General features: G+C 45.2%; 1 protein-coding gene across 15 annotated transcripts in view; it reads left to right on the top strand.

Moving 5' to 3' along the window:
• The window catches only part of CELF4 (CUGBP Elav-like family member 4), a 711,932-nt gene that overhangs the window by 625,610 nt on the left and 62,956 nt on the right, over positions 1-23,366 (top strand). For 6 of the 15 annotated variants that reach the window (XR_010031333.1, XM_063181194.1, XM_063181190.1 and 3 more), the window contains exons 7-11: positions 369-516; positions 5,193-5,342; positions 16,404-16,484; positions 17,499-17,564; positions 19,164-19,244. Coding sequence is in view for 14 of the 15 variants with exons in the window: in XM_063181194.1 (XP_063037264.1) it covers positions 369-516; positions 5,193-5,342; positions 16,404-16,484; positions 17,499-17,564; positions 19,164-19,244 (526 nt within the window). In the remaining variant the exon portion in view is untranslated. The remainder of the gene's footprint in view (positions 1-368; positions 517-5,192; positions 5,343-16,403; positions 16,485-17,498; positions 17,565-19,163; positions 19,245-23,366) is intronic. The other 9 variants (XM_063181198.1, XM_063181199.1, XM_063181195.1 and 6 more) reach the window with 4 other exon arrangements.

Consider the following 23,366-nt stretch of genomic DNA (forward strand, 5'->3'; position numbering starts at 1 on the left):
CAAGCTTTTCCAGAATTTTGACATAAGCAACATAAGCCACGAAACCACTCTGCTCAGGTATATTGTGCTTTGTCTGTACAAAGACTTTTCTCTGCCTTTCTCAATTGGTGGGACAGGTCCAGGTCACAGCAGACCTCCACATGATGGGGTGGGGACCATAAAAAAAACAATTTGCCAAGGCACCCTTTGCTTCCAGCCCCTGTGGCGAGAAGAACGGCCTGTCCTGGGGGGTGCCACAGGGGTGGCGTGCCAACACCCCAAAACATCGGGATGCATCCCGCCCTTCCTGGGTGCCCTCCTCGAGCCGGTGCCACAGGCTGCCCCGCCAGTGACCGCGTGATATTTTTTCCCTGCTCTCTTTGTTCCAGCTGATGCAGCAGCAAGCGGCCATCATGGCCTCGGTGGCGCAGGGCGGGTACCTGAACCCCATGGCCGCCTTCGCCGCGGCCCAGATGCAGCAGATGGCGGCTCTGAACATGAACGGCCTGGCAGCTGCCCCCATGACTCCAACCTCAGGTACGGGCACGGCGGGACGGAGGGGGCAGAGGGCAGGGAAACCAGGCCAGGTCACGCAGGACGGCTGGCAGGATTTGTTAGCTCTTTGGGATCCTCCTCTGAGCATCAGGGTCTCCTCACGGGTAACAAGCGGAGGGCCAAAGGAAAGGGCCTCAAGTGGCACCAGGGGAGGTTTGGATTGGATATTAGAAAAGGTTTCTTTCCCAAAATGGTTGTCAAACACTGTAACAGACTGCCCAGGGCAGTGAACCAGCATCCGTCCCTGGAATTATGTAAAAGGCATGTAGATGTGGAATTTAGGGACATGCCCTCGTGGCAGGCTTGGCACTGCTGGGTTAATGGTCGGACACAATGATCTTAGAAAGAACATTCACTATTCTGTGCTTCTATGACATTTCTCAGTCTAATCCCGCACACAACTTCTCTTTATCTCCAAGAACCCTCCAAATGTCACAAAACATCCCACAGCGGCCTACACTGGTTTATTGGGACATATATATGTCCAGGGTGTCAGTGTTGGTGCTATCACAGCCAGGCTGCCCCACAGACTAGAAAAATAGGGTTGTGGTGAGATGCAATGTCATCAACAAGATGAATTTTGCCCTTGGGACACATAATCATTTCCCCCTGTTGTGAAATTGGACAGAAGGCACTCAAGGAAGACATCTGGTGTTACCTGGATGTGCAGTTTGAGGGTTTTTGGCTGCAGCAACAGAGACAGGTAGCCAGTGAAGGGCTCCCAGGATCTAGCTAGGCTGTAAAAAGCCCATTCTAGGAGGTGCAGTATGGTCCAGCAGGTAGAGAAATAAGCTGAGATGGGAACAGGACTGTCTTTCTTGTGGCTTGAAGAACATGATTATTCCCATTTGGGCAGGGACAAGTCAAAGCAATCATCAGCTCGGATACTCTGGAATAACATGTGGCCTAACAGCAGGGGGGAAGGGAAGCAGGAAAAGTGGGGCCAAACCTTGAAAGAAGTGAGGATTTGGGAAGTTTTCCAATACACAAGAGTCTGGTGGGGAGGCAGAGGACTTGAAGGCACATCTTGAAAGGACCATTTGTAACAATATCTCAAGGGAATGGGGAGAGAAGGGAGAGTAAGAAAGACAGATCTCATTCCACAAGACTTTATGGAGACCCAAGAAAAAGCACTTGACTCAAAAATCTTATACTGCACATTTCAAAATGTATGTTTACACAATGATAAATGTATAAACAAAAAGTCGAAGGAGCTACTGCAAATCCAAATAAAAAAGTGGCTTAATTATATGTGCACCCTTTAAACCTGCTGCTGGCAAGATTATCATATTTGCATTAGCTAGATTTGTTTTGTGTTGGTGGGAGCAGAGAGAACATCAAACAAAGACTGCCTGGAATTCAAATATTGTCAGGGTCTGGAAAGCTGAATCCAGGCATTAGTGTGCAATGGACCCACCACAAAAGAGCACAAGCTCTTTTGAATATATATAAGCAAATTCTTGAAAAGAGTATGTTCTGTATCATGGCTGTGAGAACACCTGTAAAACAGCCAAGTTCTGTGCCCACCAAGTTCTGTGCCATGAAAAACATCCCAGCTCTTTTATGGCATAATCATTTCCTCTTCTGCTATGGCCAGTGCCTTTCAGAGACCGAGAATCATGCAATTTAGGTTGTAAAGGGTCTTTAGGATCATCAAGGCTAACCATTAACCCAGCACTGTCAAGTCCACCCTTAAACCATATCCTTCAACACCATATGCCTGTGTCTTTAAAATACACCTAGGGATGGCAACTCCACCATTTCCCTGGGCAGCCTGTTCCAGTGTTTGACAGGATGAGGGGACTGCTAAACTCTCACTGTCAGAACAGAGGAGAGGAAACTCATGTTTTTTACATGCTTTCTGGATTACCCATGACTGGTCATTATTGAAAATAAGATGCTGGTTTAGATGATCCCCTGATGTCTTTCACGGCAGCCAATTTCGTACTCTCCTAATGACATATTTTCAATCACAGACCCTATTCACTTTGGCATTATTTCAGATTTACCTTGAATGGCTAGCTTCCTTCATGAAAAACCTCTGTGGTAGGTTGTGGAAATGTCCATTGACAATTATTCCTTGGGAGAAATGTTTAGACTTTGAAATTACTCCTTGTATTACTACAACACTCACAAAGCATGTGATAAGATGCATAGAAAATGTTTCACATAATGTCTGAGCAAGCAAGCCTACAACAGTAGCAGCAATTTCTGAGTAGCCAGGAGATATCTGAAGCCTAACATTAATTCTCCTGCTGGCTTTTGTTAGCATTCAGAAAGCCAAATGGAAAATGATCATTCTGCTTCATAGCAGGATTTCTAGTCATTGAAGTATATCTTTTTTCTGCCTTGGAAGGAAAATGAAATATTTCAAAGTTCTCAGAAAAAAAAAAAAAAACCAACCAAGAACTAGAAAAAGTGTTTGGAACATTGGAAAAAAAATAGAAAGGAAGTGTTTTGATCTTCCTGAAGCAAAAGTTCTGGTAACCCAGAAGTCCTAGAGGCTCTGGAGGTATGGGCTCAGCACAGTGCCTCTGTGCTGGAATTTTCAGGCCTCCTAATACAGCTGGTTTCCCCTGCATCCCACCTCTAGGAGAGTGGATTCCTGGGAATATGACCATAGGTTAATTCATTTCCATGGGACCTAGGGGCTCAGAGTTTTGGATCCAGGCAAATCTAATAGACGAGAGACAGCATCCATCTCACCTGGCTTTAACCATAAAAAACTTAGACATCTCATTTGAACTGCAGTCAGTGGAGTGCAATAAGCACTCCCTATGGGTAATTCAGACCAAGAAAATTGTAACACTGTTTGCTGTCATTTTAACAGTCTTCCATTAAGGGTCAGGTTTATCTCAGACAACAGTCCATAATTGTGAGGCAATTAATTTGACATTTCTGAGAGTTTGGTTCAGGCTCTACATTTCTCCCATCACTGCAACAATCTGGGTGAAAAGTGGGTCTGGCAGTGGGTCTGCTGCTCTGTTACCTGCAGAGAGCAGCTAGAAATTAAATTTTATTTAGGCTTCCTTCCTTCTTCCTCCTCTCCCTGCCTCCCTCCCTCCCTCCCTCTCTCTCTCCTTGTTGTAAATCTGCACCTGGTGTGGCTACAGCAAGAGATCTCAAACGAGGGATGAAATCCACAACTGGCATGCACCACCACCATTTGTTCTCCACGGTGGCACTATGCCAGTTTTACTCCAGCTACAGATCTGACTTCTCCAGGGGGGTTCTTTATAAGAAAAAAATTGAAGAATTCCAATAAATATGCCTAAACTTCCTTAGACATGCACAAAATAGCAAGCACAAATCCCTTGCTGCAATTTTAGAAAAAAAAATATTATTTACATTTTCTATGCAAATAAAGGAGAGATCCCGAAAAGCAACTGAAATTTTAAGTAGCCTTTGTGATTTGGAAGCTGATGGCATATGCTAAGAGCATTGCCTTTGGACTTCAGTTGCCACTGCTGGCTCCCTGTACCTCCACAGAGGACATTTTTAAAGGCCAACACCATTTAAATAAGAAAAGGGGAAGCAGCAGCTTGTCTGCTCAGGGTATAAGAAATGAGCTGAAGTACTGCCTTTTTTTTTTTGGCTACTCAAATCTGAACATATTAAAATATCTCATGCATCTCTAGCAGCTTTCTTAAAGCACCAACACAGATTTAAGCAGGGGTTAAAGTGTGTTATTGGACTAACCCATCATGGAATGCTGCAATGGTGAAGACAATATCTGCAATTGGTTTAAAAGAGAGATTACTGCAAAAATTGTGCTTTCAATCAGTAGCATACCCTGATAGAGAAAGATATTGTTGAAGTTAAGATAGTTTCACATGCCATGCACACCTAGCAAGAGAAAAATATGATTTCAGGCTCATTGAAAACTCATTTTTGGTCCCTGAAATCATCCTGAACATGTTGCAAGAAGAACAGACTGTCCAGCCGTTTTACACTTACATGGGAGTAAGTCAGTGAGGTAGCAGACAGATTTAATTCTCTTCCCAGAAATTCAAGAATTCTCTACCAGTGGGTGACAAGATCCCACTCAGAACATAAAGACAAATTTGTTCTTCTCAAATAGCAGCATTACAGTCCCCCACAGGATGCATCTGGGAAGAAGGAAAGAAAAGATTCCATGAAAGGAACAAAATTTGGTCCAAATTTGCCCCAGTTCATTGAGCGATATCTGTTAAAACAGTATGAAGTCAAGTTTGGACCAAACAGGAACATTAAAAAATGCATCACTGGCTACCTTTAGGCTACAAATAAACCTGACAAGTCTTTTAAGGATCCCTAGTGCTGAGAAAGTTCAGAATGAGTTTGCACATGAAAGGTGTATTCATGAGAGAGTGCAGACAGAGCAGTCCTGGAAATCAGTGCACCCACAGAGATCCAAAGGGAATCTGATAGGAACTGCTGTAGGGAGCTGGGGCTGAGAGTTTTTGGAGGTTTTTCAAGCTTGTCTTGAGTGCTTTCTGAACAGGGGAGCGACTGCAAGCAGTCCAATTTTTTGCTCAACAGCTTGGGAGCTTTTTCATTCCTCAGGTGTTTGTTTGTTTTGCGGGTGGTGGTCACAGCTGTTGTGTCAGCAGTTTTCTCCACAAAGTTTTTGTTCCCAGCTCTCACCAGCTCTGCCCTTGTGTCCCCCTCACTTTCAGGTGGAAGCACGCCTCCTGGCATAACTGCACCAGCTGTGCCTAGCATCCCATCTCCCATTGGGGTGAATGGTTTCACCGGCCTCCCGCCGCAGGCTAATGGGCAGCCAGCTGCTGAAGCCGTGTTTGCTAATGGCATTCACCCTTATCCAGGTAAGCCAGACACATCCTGTGCCCACAGCCTGTTGCCTCAGTCCTAGGGATACTGTCCACACCCTCAGGCTTTGCCCAGCAATAGCCTGTGGCACGGGTTCAGAAGGGCTACACCCCACACAACCAGGGCTCTGTATTGGTGTATTGTGTCTTATGCAGCTACAGTGTTAAACGATTCAATCTGGATGATAAACATCAAGGGCATGTTGGAGGTGGAAAAACTGTGTACTGAATATTTGAGTGCTCAACTTCTGGGTAGCATGTCTGGTGAATACAGTCAGGACAACCAGCATGTTTTGCTTCAGCTGAACATTGACCCTGCAGGACTCCCAAGGGTCTTGCTTCTGGTTAGCCTTGAAGGAGCTGTGCTAAGCCCGTTTGCACCCAGCACTGGCACCTCCTGCTGGAATTCCCCCGCAGCCAGATGACTCCGGGAGGATGATCCAAAGGGTCCACGTGCCCCAGAGCCAAGCAGCTTCCTGTGTGCAGGGAGCAGGTGTTGATCTCCGAAATGCCCACTACACACAAATCCTGCTGCCTTACCAGGCCTGGGGAGTGAAGCTGCATTGATATAGCCTCTGAATGGGCTCAGGGTCACCCGTTGGTGGCACACTGCAGGAGAACTGCTGCTGGGATTCACACTGTGCCTAGCTCGAAAATGCCAGCACTACAGGAGTGATTTCGCAAGCACTGGCACACAGAGATGGATGAGGGAGGTTAAAGGATCCATACCTGCCCCTATACCTGTATTTACAAATACACAAACAGTCTAAATCTGTAATTTACCAATTACCATTCCTTAATGTGCACCTACATTTTTTCAGCATCCTCAAGACTTGAGATAGCTCTCTCCTCCAATACACTTCCTCTAGAAAGTAATTTTACACCATTTCTGCACACATACTAATGGTAACAATCATAGCAATAAAAAATCCAAGTAAATGTTACTAATTGATCCTAATCACCAGCTGGCAAAGGAATATTTTACCCTGGGGAACTGATAGATTGATCTAGTCTGTTAGGAAATCAAATACTGAGTTCAATGTTCCAGCCAAAAAGCCCCAAAAACTCTAGGAAAAAATAATTCTTTCAATCTTAGCCAGTCCTGAAAACTCAGAAGATTCATCATCATAGGGGAATTTATGAGCTACAAGGAAAAATACCATATAGTATAGAAATACCAAAGCCTTACCTAGGTATTGACAAATAATTATCCTCCTCCCAACAAACACTTTGCAAACATGGACTTTGAGTGCAACTCTAAGCAGAATTAAAATCAAGGGACTTACTGTACTCAAAATTAGGCATGTATATATGTGTTGTAGCAGCATAAGGACAGGGGAGATTTTGGAGTCATCAGAAGACTGCAGAGAGCCCTTAGTGTGTTCAGTGAGTTCAACCCCAACACTGAGAAAGCATTCTGTCTTTAAGGTTATATAAACATGGCCATCTGTTCTTCTGTCCATTTATTTCCGTTTGCCTGTTTGCCAGTCAATCATTTCTCTATTTATTCACCCACTTCTCTGTATGTCTGTCCTTTTTTTTCTGGTTTATTCAGATCCTTTTAGCCAATTTCGATGATCCATTACTGTGGGTACAGAGAAAATATGTTCATTCTAGGTGAATCTTAATGGCTTGAGCTTTTCTTACTATCCCAAACTACCCCATAATTAAAGAATACCTCAGTTAGATATTCCATCCATGGTTATATAAAAGCCAATGGCCTCAATCTGATTCTCTCTGAGTTTCTGAGAGGCTTGCTCAGGCAGCAATGCCCAGTAAGTCCCTGCACAAACCCCAAGAGGCTGACACACAGAAAGGTGACAGTCATCCTGCCCCTCTTTGCTGCAGGCAGACAGGCTCCCTTCTGCCAGTAGAGCTGACATCCAAACAGTCTGAGCTGTGTAAAGTTTGGATTTATCTCAGGGTAACTTGAACAATACATTTGTCTTTCTCACTGCTCAGCTTCCCCATAATGTGGTGACACCTTAAGTTATACCAGAGGTGTAAAGGGAACAGTGCCAGGTCAAGCACCCACCTCTCATTATGCTTTTGTCTGTCCCTGAAATGCTGAAAGCAAGTCCACACAGCTTACATCACGTGTTTGCTCCATCTAATTGTGTTCCTTCTCATGAGCATTTTTGTACTCTCCAAACCTCTCCTCCTTGCCACAGGCTTTATTCAGTCCTGGAGCTTAGCAGCATGAAAAATAAAAGGATTAGACATTTATATGGGTAATGAGAACATCCACAGCCATATTAGACTGGATAAAAATGTAGATAGGACACAAAACTTCATGTTTTATGATATAAGCCAGCCACTAATTGCTTGGGGTTAGAAAGAAATTTTCATCACTGGGCAGCTTGTTCCATCATTATGGGATTTTTCTCACTCTCCTCTATTGCATCTCTTACTGCCCTGTGGTTCTGCATGGCTCTGTCCCTAAATGCAAGGGTAGAAATAAAATATTACAGCTGAGCAGGCAATTGCACTAACACTATAGAGAAGGGAAGATCATGACAGTCCCCATCCAAAGCCAGCATCTTCCAAACAGCTTTCTTTTATGGTGTATCTCTCATTCTGAAAGTGGCTAAGACTGCTGCTGTATTATGTACATAATCATAGTCTTGCTATGATTATGACTTGCCATATATTGCTTAAATCCTGAATATTGCTTTCAGATACTCCTTCATACTCCACAAAAAACCCTTTAAATGTGGGTTCACACCATTACAGCCTGTAGCAGAATATTCTTTGTTGCCTGAAAATAGCAAAACAGGACAATGAACGTCTCTAGAGGCATGGCATCCATATCACTCAGACCCTAATAAATTCCATTAATTGTGCAGTTTCTCTACATGTTCACCTTTCTGACCAGCCGTATTATTTTTGATGCTGCATCCAAAGGACTCCAGATTCCCAGTCTTTATAAAAACAAGTCCATATAACATAATTGTATTTAGCCTGTAATTCCACTCTTTTTTCCTTCTGTCTTCTGTGCTGTTTTTCCAAGATTCCCTTTGACTGGAGAAGGGATGTGCATGGTGTCATTTCAATCAGATTACCAAACCATCCATGCTTTTGTGGCGAATGGATGAATACTCTGAACACCCCTACTCGCCAGGGCTTTGATCACAGCCCCTGTCCCTGCAGGAATTATCTTTCTCTGGTAATCTGGTCAGGCTATGGACCCATGCAGTGGCACTAAAACACCATTCCTAGCAGTCATAACCTTTGCAAGGCAGGGTCTCACCTTCTCCAAGATCAGACAGTACATAATGCCTCAGTGCACTTTTTGCCACAGAGTGAATAACAAGGCAATAAGTATTCTCCCTTCCACTAGTCTGAGCCCCTTTGGAGATTTGACCTTTTTGTGTATTAATTCCTGCCCTTTAATCTTTCAGTTTGCAGAGCTATTGAACGTGGCAATGTGTCACAATATATAGTGGGGACAAAGAGCATAATCTTCTGTGCCATAATCTTGAGTCACTTTGCAGCAGCACAGGAGCGTTTGCCATTTCCACATTAGTCACAGTAGCAGGGATTGCACTCTTCTGCCAAAGCTTCTTAGCCACCCAGAGCCTCTCTTGTAACCATGTGTGATGTACAGTAACAGTAGACACCATCTGCACTGGCTTCTGCTGTGTCTCATATCATCAGAATTCTGCTCTCTGCTAACAGGTCCTGCCCTGCCGAATTGCATTGTGAGGGACTAGGCAAAATTCTCACTCCAAAGACAAAGCCTCTTTGGTAAGAGAAAGGGGACATAGAGATGAGAAAATCAGGAGACCAAAGGGTAGCAAGCAAGAGAGAGAAGGGACTGGCTGTCAAAGCATCAGTGAAATGAGAGAACTGGAAGAAGGAACAATGCAGATCTCTCAGAAAGTTGAAGACTGCTCCATAATCCTCTGTCCAGTGCCCAGAAACAAGTGGAAATACATCACATAGCATCTCACACTCCCTTACTGCTCCTGGGCCAAAGGATGTGCAACTTGACCAGAGCCAGGGATGGCCCAGCAGTTTGGCAGCTTTGTGGAACCATAGATATGGAATGCTTCTCTGTTGACTGGTAACAGAACCTGAGGGAATGGTCTGAAGTGTGTCAGAGGAGATTAAATTTGGATATCAGCAAAAGGTTCCTCACCCAGAGGATGGTTGGGCACTGGCACAGGCTCCCTAAGAATACAGTCCTAGCACCAAGCCTGACAAGGTCAAGAGGCATTTGGGCAATGCTCTCAATGAGCTGAAGTATTGCCCTTGTTTTGGGCTACTCAAATCTGAACATATTCAAATATCTCATGCATCTCTAGCAGCATCTTAAAGCACCAACACAGATTTAAGCAGTGGTTAAAGGGTGTTACTGAACTAACCCATCATGGAATGCAGGCACATGGTTTGACTCTTGGGGATCCCCTGTGCAGGATTTTGATGAGCCTTATGGATCCCTTCCTAATCAGGATATTCTATGATTCTGGTTAAGTGCATTTGGTCTGGATTTAGGTTGCTGAGATAAAAAAAGTTAAGTCCCCTCAGTTCTTTGTAATCCATTAAAAGTGTGTCCCCTCATTTATTATTTTCAGGCACACAGTGGTTCTGTTTCTGACTGCTCACCACTTCCAGGTCTGGCTCTATCTTTCCACTCTGCAGAGCCAGCACAAGTTTCTCCACCACCACCAGCACTCCCCTTTAGCACACAGTACATCTGGGCTAGCAAGACAGCAATCTCCATTTCACACCCTGTTCAGGGTCCAGCCCTCTCTGGTGGGGACCAGATGTCAGTACAAACAGGCAGCCAAGCTTTTGTGCCCACATTTTTCCAAGTCACCACTGAGACAGGCAGTAAGGTGTGCCCCACAGGGGAATTCCTGCTCTGTAGCAACTCATGACTTTGTAACTGAACCAAGACCACCAATTCATTTTCCTTGGTTCAGCAAAGAGGTATCAGGAACCAAGGTCACCCTCTACCAGCAGAGACAGCATTCAGACTCCATCTGCATCTATTATCATTACCCAAGTCAATTTTGCAGCCTGTCATTGAACAGTGCAGCTGATGAACAGGCTGCTGCTCCAGAGCAGTGAGTCCAGTGCCAGTCCTGACCACGCCAGGCACCATCCAGAGGCTCTGGGCAAGAGCAGGGCTTCACCAGTGCAGGGAGAGGAAAGGACTGGCTTCCCACTCCCCAGTGTCTGCCCCAGTATTTCAGGCCTGAAAGGCGTTAGACAGGAAGAGTTTAGAGAGGAGGTGAATCAGGAGAAGAGAGAAAGAGTGACCTGCCTGCACCTTTAGAAGGTCCAGGATGAAAACCAAACCCCACAGCACTTTGTCCAGACATACACTGTGGCCTAGAAAGGTGCCTGGCTCAGCTACCTGAGGCAAAGCTCCTCACTACAGGAAATCTCTGGCTCTGTATTGTTTGTCCACCCTAAATCTCCAGGTGAGAGCTTTCCTGTTCATATTTTGTATCAGCAGTTCCAAAACTGCAACAGTGAGCACCTGAGACATCATTATGACTAGGAAGCATTTATTTGACCCATTTGTAACAATCTGCCATGTGCCATAAACCATACTTTACTGGTAAAATAAACAAGTGAAGGAATGGACTCATTAAAAATATAATAGCAAGTTGCCATCTTCAATTGTAGTCTAAACCACTTTAATGATGCCATGTACTTCCAATGACCGTGCTGCAGCTGTAATGAATGAGGTTGTTCAAGGCAGTTGTGTGAGCATTTCCAGAGCAAAAGTGATTTCTCCTCTGATCTGGAAGAAGGTTCAAACACAAATCAAACTCCATGCTTATGTCTTCAGTAGCAACTATGTGAGTTAAGACCTTGAGTTTTATTTTTAAAACTGACTTAAACTAAGCCCCAAAATATGGACTTTAGAGCACCTTAAGAGCTTTTAAAACCTGACCCTGACTTATGTGATCATGGCCTTTGGCAAAGAGAGGGAAGTCTGGTCCTGGCTTTGCTGTTGAGTGCTTGTCACCTTGACTAGCCATGTCCACCTGTCTGCCTTTTTGAGTCACCTGTGTCTTTCTTGCTGTGTTATCTGGAAGCTCCTCATTGCCAGACACGTCTCCTATCATGCTTTCACTCAGCATCTGTCTCAGAGGGAATCTGATTAGGGCTGGGGCTTGGAGGTGCGACTGTTAGGAAAATAACAAAGATAATCCTGGTTTCCATGGTTGAACTATATGCATTTTATAGAAGGTCCATGTGTTGTCCCAAACAAGCACATATAATAGCTGGGGATGCCACCAAAAGGACTTTTTCCTACTAACAGGGTGAATCAGAGGGTACAAAACCCCTGGATTTCTGTGCTCTTTTGATGTGTAGGGGAAGAGACAGAGGGACAGCATGTCTTTAACTGAGTGGTGTCCACCCCTAAATGGCAAAACGAGACTATAAAACACAGGATCAGCCTCTGTTTTCTGCCAGATCAGCACATTCTTTCTGTTATTGCAGTTATTGTTGTGTCTGAATACCTAATTAATTACAACAGTAAGCGCTGGCTTCTTTAATCACAGCATCAGCTGTCCTAATCAATCTTAATAATATGGAATCTGTACTATGGCACCCATGAATTTTAATCTACATAAATTTCTTAAGACCTCTCGCAAGCTTGTTGTACGAAATGATATAATTATGGATATAGATTAGGGCTGTAGAGAGTGATTTAAATTGGATTTAAGGAGAAGGTGAACAGAGCCCTCCCACTCAGTTATTTATTTATTTTAATCCTGGCCTTCACATAGATTTTTTTTTTTCCTGTCATTATGTTGTTACCCCCCCACACTGACTGAACAGCCCTGCCTCTCTTTGATTGCCCTCCTCCCCCATCCACCTTCCCAAAGGGGGCCCTGGCCAAGCTGCAGCCCCTGAGAGAGGTGTAGAACACCCCCAGGACAGTGAGAGGAATGAATAGGTGAGGCAGAGCACAGAGCTGAGCACCCAGCTCACAACATGCTGTTCCAGACCTGTAGAGGAAGCATCTGTGCAAAACAGAGTGAAGTAGATGGAACTGAGCATGTCAGTCATGGAATGCACAGATAATCAGAAGAAAGGAGTGGAGAGAATATCACATAGGAGTAAGATCACTCCTTCAGCCTAAGTGAAATCACAAAGCATCATAGGAGCCAAAAGTGTGCCAGGCTCTGCTTTTGTCTTTGAGCACTGGACGCCTCTGGTTTCAGAGAGCAGACTGCTTTGGCTTTCTCTTACCTGAGCTGGGACAAGGAGGCTGTCCCATAGTCCACTGAGGGCATTTGAAGATCTTTTTGGCTGGTTCAGGATGTAACTATTATCCTTTTTCCTCATCAGCCCGCTCACTTCTATGCAGATCCTCCTGATTTACACCCCTGAATACTACAGAGGACTCCAGCCCTCTGTCCCCTACAACCAATTTCCCTTGGGGCACCCATATGGCAGCTTGTCTTGGACAGACACTGGAGTCAGGCTACTGACACCTCAGGGAGGATTCTTTATAGAATATCACTTCAACCAATTTTATTTATTTTTAACAACGTGCTTCATTCTGCCACCTCCATCCATTCATTCTCTGACAAAAGCTAAATGTCAGGCCCAACACTAACTGAAAGCCCCTTTAAAAAGTTGGATTTCAATCTAGAGATATATCAGGAGTAAGAAAGTTTCCTGGTGTTAATTTTAAAGCACTTGTATTTCATGCTGACTTGGGAAATCATCCTCAGTTTTTGGCATCAGGCAGAGGATTTGTAAAGTGACATTAACGGATCTACTTTCTTTGAAGGACTTGGGAGTTATTTCTTGACTTCTGCCTAATGAATAAGTGCTGCCTTCGTTAAATTTATATTTATGGCCATATAGTAGGTCATTGGCTTGTTTTATGTCTCCAGGTTTATGGAAGGTTATCTGCCATGGTCACCTTGTGGCATCTTGGCCAGGACTGTCTTGCAAAGAGACAATTGTATCTGAGCAGGATTTTTCCCGTGGAGATATGGAAATGATCAAATTAATATAGAGGAGATGTCCAGGGATAAGGCTCCTGCCCTGAGCTGCCAAATGAAGTTACTATTAGCATCTGTTTTCACGGTACACCTTTACTTTGCCCTGGCAAGGCCAGATCCTCAGCTCCTGGAAAGCAGCGAGGCCACAGGGACAGCAGTGGGGCTGATGTGATTGATGGTTCTCCTCTGGCCTCTCAGGAGCCTCTCTGCTTTTTTATTTTTTTCCCTCCACCAGCTGATCCTCAGCATTTACATTACAACACCTTTAATCTCAGAAATGTCCGTGTGTTGGACATGATACCTCCATGGGTCTGGCCACAAGGAAATCTGTTTCACATGTTCTCCCTAGGCACATTTGCACAGAGTCAGCACATCCAAGGTCTTTGGATGATGATACAACTTAGAGACATACTGGTGCTAGTCCAGAAGCTGCTGCGAGGTGCTCTGTGATATCCATGTGCCTCATCTATATCTCTTATCAGCCCTCATACACCTACTTACCTTGTGTGCACCCTGGCACAGACAGCACACAGAGCAGCCGAGGTGCTTTGCCAGCCCTGTATGTTTGTGTTCAACCAATATTTTCAGCACCAAAGAAGGCTGGTAAGCTGGATGGGGAGAAAGGGTGACTGAGGCAGGTTAAGTCTCCCACTAATGATCTATGTGAAGGCCACCCCGTGAAGTTGTGTGTACCTTATGGAGGAGCAAAGCAACCCCACCTGATGGTCTCCTTGTGCTGAGATACAGAAAATACTCATAACTCTCAATAACTTTGAATTTTAGCAAGTGGTGGGCTACAGCCACACCTAACCCCTGTGGTAGGTTGACTCTGAGTTGTGAACTCCTCACATAACTGAGCGCCTGATGAACTCCTCATAGGTCATTAATAAGTAAGAGGGCTGTCACTTTACAGAACACAGCATGGCCACAGCTTTCCCAAATGTCTAATCTGTGTCTTGAGATGCCTGGATCAATACCAGCTGTTGGCTTCATCCATGCTGGGAGCACAGGCAGTTATGCCCTTTGCTGGGTCTGACTCACGTGGCAGGGTGAGCAGCAGCATGGAGATGTGCTCGTGGCTGCCCAGGATGCCTTGGCTTCCTGCAAGGGTGTCCAGCCAGCCCTGGAGTCTGTGTCCCTGCCTCTTCATGGGCCAGCACAGACATGTCCACTATACTGAAGTCGCACCTTCATTTGCTGGGTAAACACAGGCTTCAAGCCAAGGAAGGCACGTCCTTCAGTGAGAGAAGTCATCACTTTAAGAGGTGCCACGTTAAATTCCTGCTGGTTGCGACTCACCACAACTTTGGCTCTTCCCAAATGGCCAAGGCAGGGTATGAGACTACAGTAAAACAGAGCCATAAGCCAGGAGCTGCTGCCCCTCCAGAGCTGCTTCCAACTCTCCTTTCAAGAGCATCCAGGGTTGTTCGGGTCAGTCAGGGCCCTGTGTGTTAGAACAGATAGTTAGATATTCTATTCCCATGAGGAAGGGATTCCCAGGTTGGAGCAGAGCTAACTGTCACCTTCCCACTGGCTTGCATGTGCTGTAAGCCAGGAGAAAACCCCATGCATGACCTGGGTCACAAGGCAGCCTGTGAGAAACACTCAGTTGGATATTACCCTTGGTGGCAAGTCATAAATACTTGGGAAAATAATGAACTGTGAAAGCTTTAGTGTGGAAGGCAGAAAGGCTGCATTTCATGGCCTGTTATCCCAAACACTTTAAATAAATTATTTACCCAGCTCTAATGTTTAACCTTAAAGGTTGGGGGTTCTCATAATATATTTCCTAAGCAGTGTACCTTAGTTCTGATGGTCAGAGTGTGGTTCCTAAGGCAGGTGAGATATCCACAGGTGGGATAAGCAGAGCAGTTCTGCAGTGAGCCAGGTTGTTGTGTCCAGGAGATAGACTCAGCTGTAGCTGGGAGGTCAGGAAGCTCCCACATGTGCCCAGATAAGGCGAGGAATAAAGGAAAGGACCACAGGACAGGTCCTGCTCAGTGAGTTCTCTTGTGTCAGTGAAGTGCCAGCCATTGCTAATTACCAGCAGAACAATCATGTCCAAATCAGCCTCACCTGGGGAGGAAGGAAATACTGTAAATGCATTTCCTGAACAGCAGAGACAATTTCCTCTTCTGTGCAATGAAAGGAGCGCAGTTGCCTTTGGGGCAGAGATGGCAGATCTTCTCCTTCACTGCAGTCTGTAACACCATAGCTAAAAATGATTTGCTTCTCTCACCAAAGGTTCCCTCACCTTTCTCAGGAGACATCTTCTACCTGACAGGAATTGAAGGGTCTAAGTTATTATGATCCATTCTCCTAAAGGGGTGAGGGAGCTGATGTATTACTCAATTTTTCATACCTGTTCAGTTTTCTTGTGGAGCAATATGATCAATATTCTGGTTTTTGAGGAAAGCAGTTTTAAGCAGAAGTTAAAAAGAATAGACTTTAGTTGGTTTCTTCTTCAAGAAGAAAGTAGTAAGTAAAAAAAGAAATAAAAATTTGTATTTTCCAAACATTACCTCCATTATTTTCCTGGAACAACTGCTCTTTAAAAATGTAGTGTAGAATCTCTAGTCTGCCTGCCACTGACCTCCCACAGGTTTTAATGTATTCTCCTCACACTGTTTTGCAAAAAATGAAAATCTTTACAGTAAGACAGTGCTTTCCTATTTCACATACACATATATTGAGGGACTTGCCAAAAGTCAGCTAGGAAACCATTCCAAGCAAAGACTGCAATCCCACTTATTTCTTCCTATGACTACCCCAGCCTCAAAGTCCACATGATCCAGTCATATCCATAATGAACAGGAGCTTCCAAGCCTTAGCCAGCTAATTGGGTTTGCCACCTCAAATTTGGTCGTTTTACCATTCCTCCTTGTACTTTGGGAGAAAAGTGTAAGACCTTGCAAGTTTCCATCATGACCAATGGTGATCTTTAAAGTTAAGTTTCAAGCTGGTATTTCTATTTGTAAGAAAACACTTTATCCGTGTTCCTTGGGTATGTAATACTCACGTATGACAACCTCCCCCACACTTTGCCATACAGTCAGTGTCTTTCCTTGGATAGGTGTATGGCACCAGATTTCCTTCCAAGAGGCCCCCACCTTTGCATCCTCCAAGCCTTGCCTCCAGCCACACCTCTGTGCGGGTAAGAAGGAAAAAAGGTGGGATGGATGTGGGAAAGTGGCAGTTCCCTAAGGGATCATCCTACGAGGAATAGGTTGGAGGGACTGCATAAATGTAGAACAGTGCAGTCCCAATAAATACAAATTAAACTCATTAGAATAAGTGAAATATTAGGGCCAAGGTGACATTTGGACTGGAGGTTTAGCCAAGCTTTGCTTTAAATTTTTTATTGATGCAGATAAAGAAAGAGCTTATCCAACACGTTTCTCTTTTTTCTCCCTATCAACCAAAGGAGAAAAAGAAAAAAAATATTTCTTAACTAGCTTTGGTTGTATTTGAGCAAGACTTCAAAGTTTCACAAAAATAAACAGTTTTAGTGGGGAGGAATGCACACTTGTAAAGAGAGAAAATACACTTTGAAGCCAGCAAGAGACTGCATGCCTTATGCAGAGATTCACAGCATCCTCCCTGGAGCAGACAAGTGGTGTCCCCCTCCCCTCCATGCAGCTTCTTCTCTCTCACTGGGGGCTGCCTGGCAGCAACACAGTCCTTCGAAGGGATGTGGGGATGACAGGAGCCATTGCTTTGTTCTCTTCTCCTTCCTCCTGCTATGCCCCTGTTGTTTTCTGCTCTGATTGAAAGTTTCATGTGACTGTAGCTGTCACTGAGATCTGAGTTTGCACAGCACCTAGCACAGTGTTAGTCCTGGCTTAAGATGAGGGTTCTTTGGGGTTGATTAGTGCCAAAACTCTGCATGATCGGTGCAGATCCATAATTTAAGCTTGGGAAATGAGGAGAGAGGTTTATTTGTCCTCTGCTCCAACATCTCAAAGGGTGATGGCTGGGGGACAGAACCCCCTTAGCCATCCTGGGGGGTTCTCTGCATTCCTGTCCATAGCGCAAGTGAGCTGCTCCTCTTCAACCCTCAGTCCCTGGGTCTGTCTGTTTCATAACACATGTTGATGATAAAAGATAAGGGGAGAGTGCCTATCATGTTTTAACCCCTTAATTCCTTGTCTCTCTTGTGTCTCCACAGCACAGAGCCCCACTGCAGCAGACCCCTTGCAGCAAGCCTACGCTGGAGTGCAGCAGTACGCAGGTCGTTAGTATTAACACTTTCTCCCAATAAACCTTTCTCTTCTCTAAAGCCATTACCCTCTGAACACACCTCAGGGGGCCGAGGGAAGGGAGGTTTTTACTGATACAAGGACAAGCCAGGGGCCACAGACTCCCTGATTCAATTTGCACAAACACCAAGACATCCAGGGCATCAAAGGAGGCAGCCTCCTACTTTTCCCATGGAAAGGTTCCCACTGACCTGCACCCCAGTGAAGCTTCATCAGTAGAACTGAGTCTGGTCTGCCTTAGCACAGTGCAGAAGGGCAGAATCAGGCCACTGCTTTGGAGGCCACTTTCTAAACCAGGTCTCCTGAGCGCTGCAGCAGGAAGATGGGCCAGACCCTGCAGAGCTGGGCAGGGCACGGAATGCCTGCACACGCCCGTTTATTTAGGATCTGTCTACTGGCCATGCCCCACTCAGTCATTCTGAGCCTTACTTAGGAGCCACCCAGACATCCCCCTGCCTCCCAGCAGATTCCAGCAGAGCTCCCCGTGGCTCAGCCTCCCCTCGAGCTGCCCTGTGTGCTGAGCAGCTCCTTTGCAGCTGATGGACTGACACCAGCCAAAGTGACCTGGTGCAGACCGCGACCCCGCCGTGTTCAGCCTCCCCTCGCGAGGTGTCCATGGCCAGCGTTGTGAGGAAGCTGCCACCCCAAAGTCATTATTTCCTGTGGTAACTGGAGCAATCATGGGTTCCTGCTGAGGAATGGCTATTATCTCGTGTCAGCGCTGTATCTGGAAACTTAATTTAATTCTCCATGTAAGGCTTCATTTGCCAGTGTTTTAGTTATTGTCATTTATTGCTTGTGAGGTTTGATAGATGGGAAGCAACTCAACCCTTTGAGCTGTTAATTAACCCCTCTGCACACACATGGCCCCTATCCTCTTCTCTCTGGTCTTGCAGGCGACCCATACTCTGTATTTTTAACAGCAAGGCACATCATCTACCATCTGTGGTAGTGAATGGCTCCCCTTGTTTGCTTGGTGGGGGAGCTGAGATGGGGAAAATTGTTTAATTGCTGCTCACTGTTTCCACTGTGTTTGTGTGAGAGAGAGGAAGTCTCTACGGGCATGAAAGAAAATGTATATCTGAGAATGTGTGTGCAACTGTGCCTGTGCAGCCTGTGGGCACATGAAGGGGAAAACACACGTGTGAGCTGGTTTTGTGAGCACGGTAGTTAATCAGGGTGCCAGAGGTGAGCTGGGGAAAGGTGTCAGCATGGGCAGCTCTGCTCTGAGCTCGTCAGTGAACGTGTTCCTGTCACCACATGGAATGGTTGGACATCTCAGCTGGGAGTGGTCTCAGCAGAGCCCCCTGTTCACACTGTATGGTGCCTCTGCTGATGGAGCTGGAGGGAGGCAGGGAGGAGGGAGGAAGCTTCAGGCCCTGTGGCACCTGCTGGAGCACCACCATGGCTCTTACACCACACTTCAGGCTGCACGGGATGCCCCTTCACAGAGCCAAAACACAGGGGCAAAGCCCACATCTGGCTTGGTGTGTGTGGTGGTTTGGAGTGAAAGCCCCTTGCTTCCCAGCACTGAAATCTGTCCTTTCTTCTTTTTCCCTTTCTCTCCCGTTTAGCTGCTTATCCTGCTGCTTATGGCCAGATCAGCCAAGCGTTCCCACAGCCACCTCCCATGATCCCACAGCAGCAGAGAGAAGGTGAGTAAAAGTGATGTCCTCCTCCTCTGTGACCCCAGCAGGCCATCCCCATCTCAGCGGTTCCCCTCCTCACGCACCTAGAGCGTCCATTAAACACCCAATTGCTTTGAATGCCTGGTCCACTGAGTTATTCTCCATTTCCATATGTGGCATGGTGTCACTGTGACCAGCAGTACTGTGGTGGGCTGCCCGTGTGGGGAACTGCTGGTGAGATCTCTTCAGTGCCCTGGGAGGAAAGCATGCTGGTGTGCATGGGACATGGAAAGACCAGCTAGCAACATAGCCATGACCATCCAGTGAGGGCCTCTGTTTGAGACAAGCAACAAGAATGCAGATAAAAATGCAATTGTATTGGAATAAAGAACTTTACAGGACACAAAGCACGAGGGGCCCTTCATTAAAAGGCAGTAACATAATTTCAGACGCCTGCTGTTTGGAGAACAAGGACTTGCTATTTAGAGTAGCTGATCTAGTCCTTTCAGCCTTTCAGCCTCCACTGATAATCTGGAAACATCAGTCAGACCTTGCAGAGCACAATCCCTATATCAGGATGAGAACAAACTTGTAGTTACAGTTCCTATTTCTTTTCAATGACTGTGAGAGTTGCCTGGGTAATCTGCTCCACAGGACTGGATGGCTCCACTGAAGACATGAAGAGTAAGGAGAGGTGAATCTACCATTTTTGCATGTAAATGCCTTGGGAGAAAACTGTGCCATGTAACATTTCCTTTACAGTCAGTGGGGAGCTGTGGAATCCTCAGAGGCAGCCCACTTGGGTGGTTCCATTCCAGTTGTCCTCCAAGGAGAGCTGCTCCCTTTTGTCAAGAAGGAGGGGCATGCCTGCCTGAGTGAGACATTAAAGTCAGGTGCTCCAGCTTAGCAACTCTCATTTTAAATAGTTACATTTTAAATTTTATCCTCTATTAGATCACTAATTCAGACATATTCTATATTATATGTGTTATTATATGTATGTAATTACATTTAATATTTTAATACAGTGTAAGAGTCAAAATGAAATGAATCTAGATTACACCATCAGACTAAAACATTCTGATGATCTAAAACTACTTTGGGGGAGAAATCTCATTTTGTAAGAAAATTAGAAATGTCGTCATTTCCATCTAATTTGGAATTAATTTTTTTTCCTATGTCAGAATTTCCTGGGGAACACAACTTCCAGCTCCTGATTAGCTCTAGTACATGTCCCTGCTGTGAGAACAGATGCACAGACCTATCGGATCATTACAGAGATGTTTCCCCCATGCTGAAGGACTTTGCTTTTTATTACTTACTGGGGCTAGATTAAGCACAGGACAAAATGGCGAGCAGATCCTTGCTCAGCACAGCGCTGTGCCAGCAGCCACCAGAGGCAGGGGGAAGCTGTGGTGCACGCCTTGAAGAGCCTGCAGACCCCTGTGTTCACCAGGCATGGTGTGCCTCTGTGGGTTAGGAGTGAGTGTCACCCAGTGGACAAGCTGTCTCATAACTCTGCTCCTTCCTGTAAGCAGCTGGCATTGAGAATGGGGATGGGTTGGGGGACAGCCACATGGGGTGAGCCACCAGCCCGGTGCAGGCTGCCATTCCCAGCGTTCCTCATTTTCCTGCAGTGCTGAGAGGCTGTGTCTTTCTCTGCTTCTTGCTAGAGCAATATTCTGTAAAGCACAGCACTCCCCTTTAGCAGAGGGTCAAGACCTTTAAGCATCTCTAACCTTTAGCAGGAAAACACAGTGAGAGGGAACTCAATAATAATAACAATGCTCAGTGCTGAGAGGAGTATTTTAGGTTTGCAAGGATGTGCACAAACATTGATTCGTTAGTGAACCAGCCCTATCACCACAATAACACCAGTGATCACATTGTTAATGATAATCTCAGCTCTCCCCTCCTGAATCCCAGTTGGATAACAAGCCTGGGGACGTTTTGCTGCTGCAAGATTCCTGTAGAGATGAGTCATTACTGCCACATGAGCGCTGAGGCTGCTGGCAGCTGACAGGGTGCACAGGGTGGAACTGATCCAAAACCATCACAGCTTAAGATAAAATCTTGATTCAGGCCATGTCAAGCACACAAAACTTGGAGGTAATTTTAAGTCTGTATTACTCATCTTGGTGTAGTTTCTGAAACTAGGATGTGCAATTCCTGGGTGCAAGTTTGCGACTCTTATCTGCGCTGTGTTCAAACATTCTGGGCAAGCAGAAGAGGCAATGAATTTCCATCCTCTGGGTGTTTGCTGTAGAGGTGAGGTGTGCAGCTCACCAAAGTGCTGCAGCCTGACTTTATACAACCTCGTGGGTTAGCCCAGTTTAATTACTGTTGGAAAACAAGCCTCATCACAGCCTTTCCTCATTACGCTGTGCTGGGATGCAGTGATGGGTAGCTGAGGTCAGAACAGGTATATGGAGTTCACTTGTGTTGGAGGTGGGTCTGCAGCTGCCCCTGTGCTAAAAAACTGACAATGAGCTCAGGTGTGAGGAGCATGGGCAGAGGAATGGATCAGTTCAGGTCCAGCCAAGCTGAACCCACCGTGTGGTTCTGTGCCCTAGATTTTGCCATTATCCAGCACAGTTTGCCTGTAATCTATAGAACATCCACAAACTGTACAGTCCTTAAAGCTTTTCTTGCTTTTTTTGTCCAAATCAAGGCTAACTGTTCTTCTTGTGTATAAATGAAGAGAAATGTATATATATCATAAAATGTATACATATCATAAAACCAAGAGCCATGGCAGACATCAGTGTTGAAATGAAACTTCATTTTTTTCTGATGATATGTCATGGGGGTTAGATTTCAAGATGTACTACAGCCCTTTTGAAAACAAAAGTAAAGCCTGTCATAAATAATTTTATTATTGTATTCAGCCCTGAATTGCCAAGTATAGTGATCTCCAATAATCCATCAACTCTGTCCAAAACAAGAACTTTTTCTCCAAAAAGAGAGTTGGAATCTTTATTAGGATTTTTCCATACCAGCTTTGGTTTTTCTGTTTTTCCAGTATCCTGAGCAAGCCCCTCAGAACTCGTTGCATTTGTGCACTGAGAACTGACTAAGATCTTTAGAGCATTCTGAGATGAGCAAATGGGATCATAAAATTGTTTGTGTAGGAAGGGACATTTAAGTTCCCTACCATGGGCAGGGATACCTCCCACTAGATCAGGCTGCTCAGAGCTCCATCCTCCATGGCCTTGAACATTGTCAAGAATGGGGCATCCACAACTTCTCTGGGCAACCTGTTCCAGAACCTCACCACCTTCATAGTAAAGAATTTCTTCTTTATGATCTTGTCTTTGGTTTCTTAAAAATATGCCTAAGTGTACAAGACAGACATACACACAAACACACAGCCTTCTATGGAATGCCCAAATTAACTTGAAACAAGCAAAAACATATCCAAAAAAAAAGCTAGGAGGGCTGAAGAAGACAGATCTTGTTTTGTGAGTTCTTTACCAAGGTCTGTGGCTGTGACAGGTAACTTACAGACTTAACAAAAAATTACAGACAGGTAACTTACAGATTCAACAAAAAATCGCTTGTTAAAATCTAAGACTGTAATTTCTTATGTGAGGGTGTCAAAACAAATCAAACAACCCAATTGTGGTTTGTTTTTTTCTTTTTGTCTTCAGAAGCAAGTGAAGTTTTCAGCAGTGGAAGTTAGGAAAAACCCCTCTGTAGATGTAAACAAAATGAGTTCAGCCCTGAATGTCTGGGTCAGTAGGGACAGCCACCTCACAGGTTCCTCAGGCACATTTTAGAACCCAGCTGGTCTTTGAGAATGGTCCCTGCTTTTTCACACCCTCCCTGGCCTCTTCCTTTCGGCCTCTGAGTCATGTGAGGAAAAGTCGATTTCAAGGTGAACCAAGGGTTGTTCTCTCCTTGAGCCCAGGCTAAAGGTGGTGTAGTTAAAGTTGTGTGCCTCCTGGTCTGCCTTATGCCTTGGTAGGTGTTTCTCAGCACACACAGGCAGAATCTCTACTCATGCACAGCACATCCAAGACCGCAGGAAATGCAGCTGGTATTTTTGAAAGAATTGGCCGGTTTTACAGTGAAAACTGCTGGCTCTGGTGATGTCAGTGGGAATTTTGCCACGGACTGCAGCAAAGCCAAGATTTTACCCATTTTATT

This window comes from Melospiza melodia, chromosome Z (genome assembly GCF_035770615.1).
Source record: "Melospiza melodia melodia isolate bMelMel2 chromosome Z, bMelMel2.pri, whole genome shotgun sequence".
NCBI classification, from domain to species: Eukaryota; Metazoa; Chordata; class Aves; order Passeriformes; family Passerellidae; genus Melospiza; species Melospiza melodia.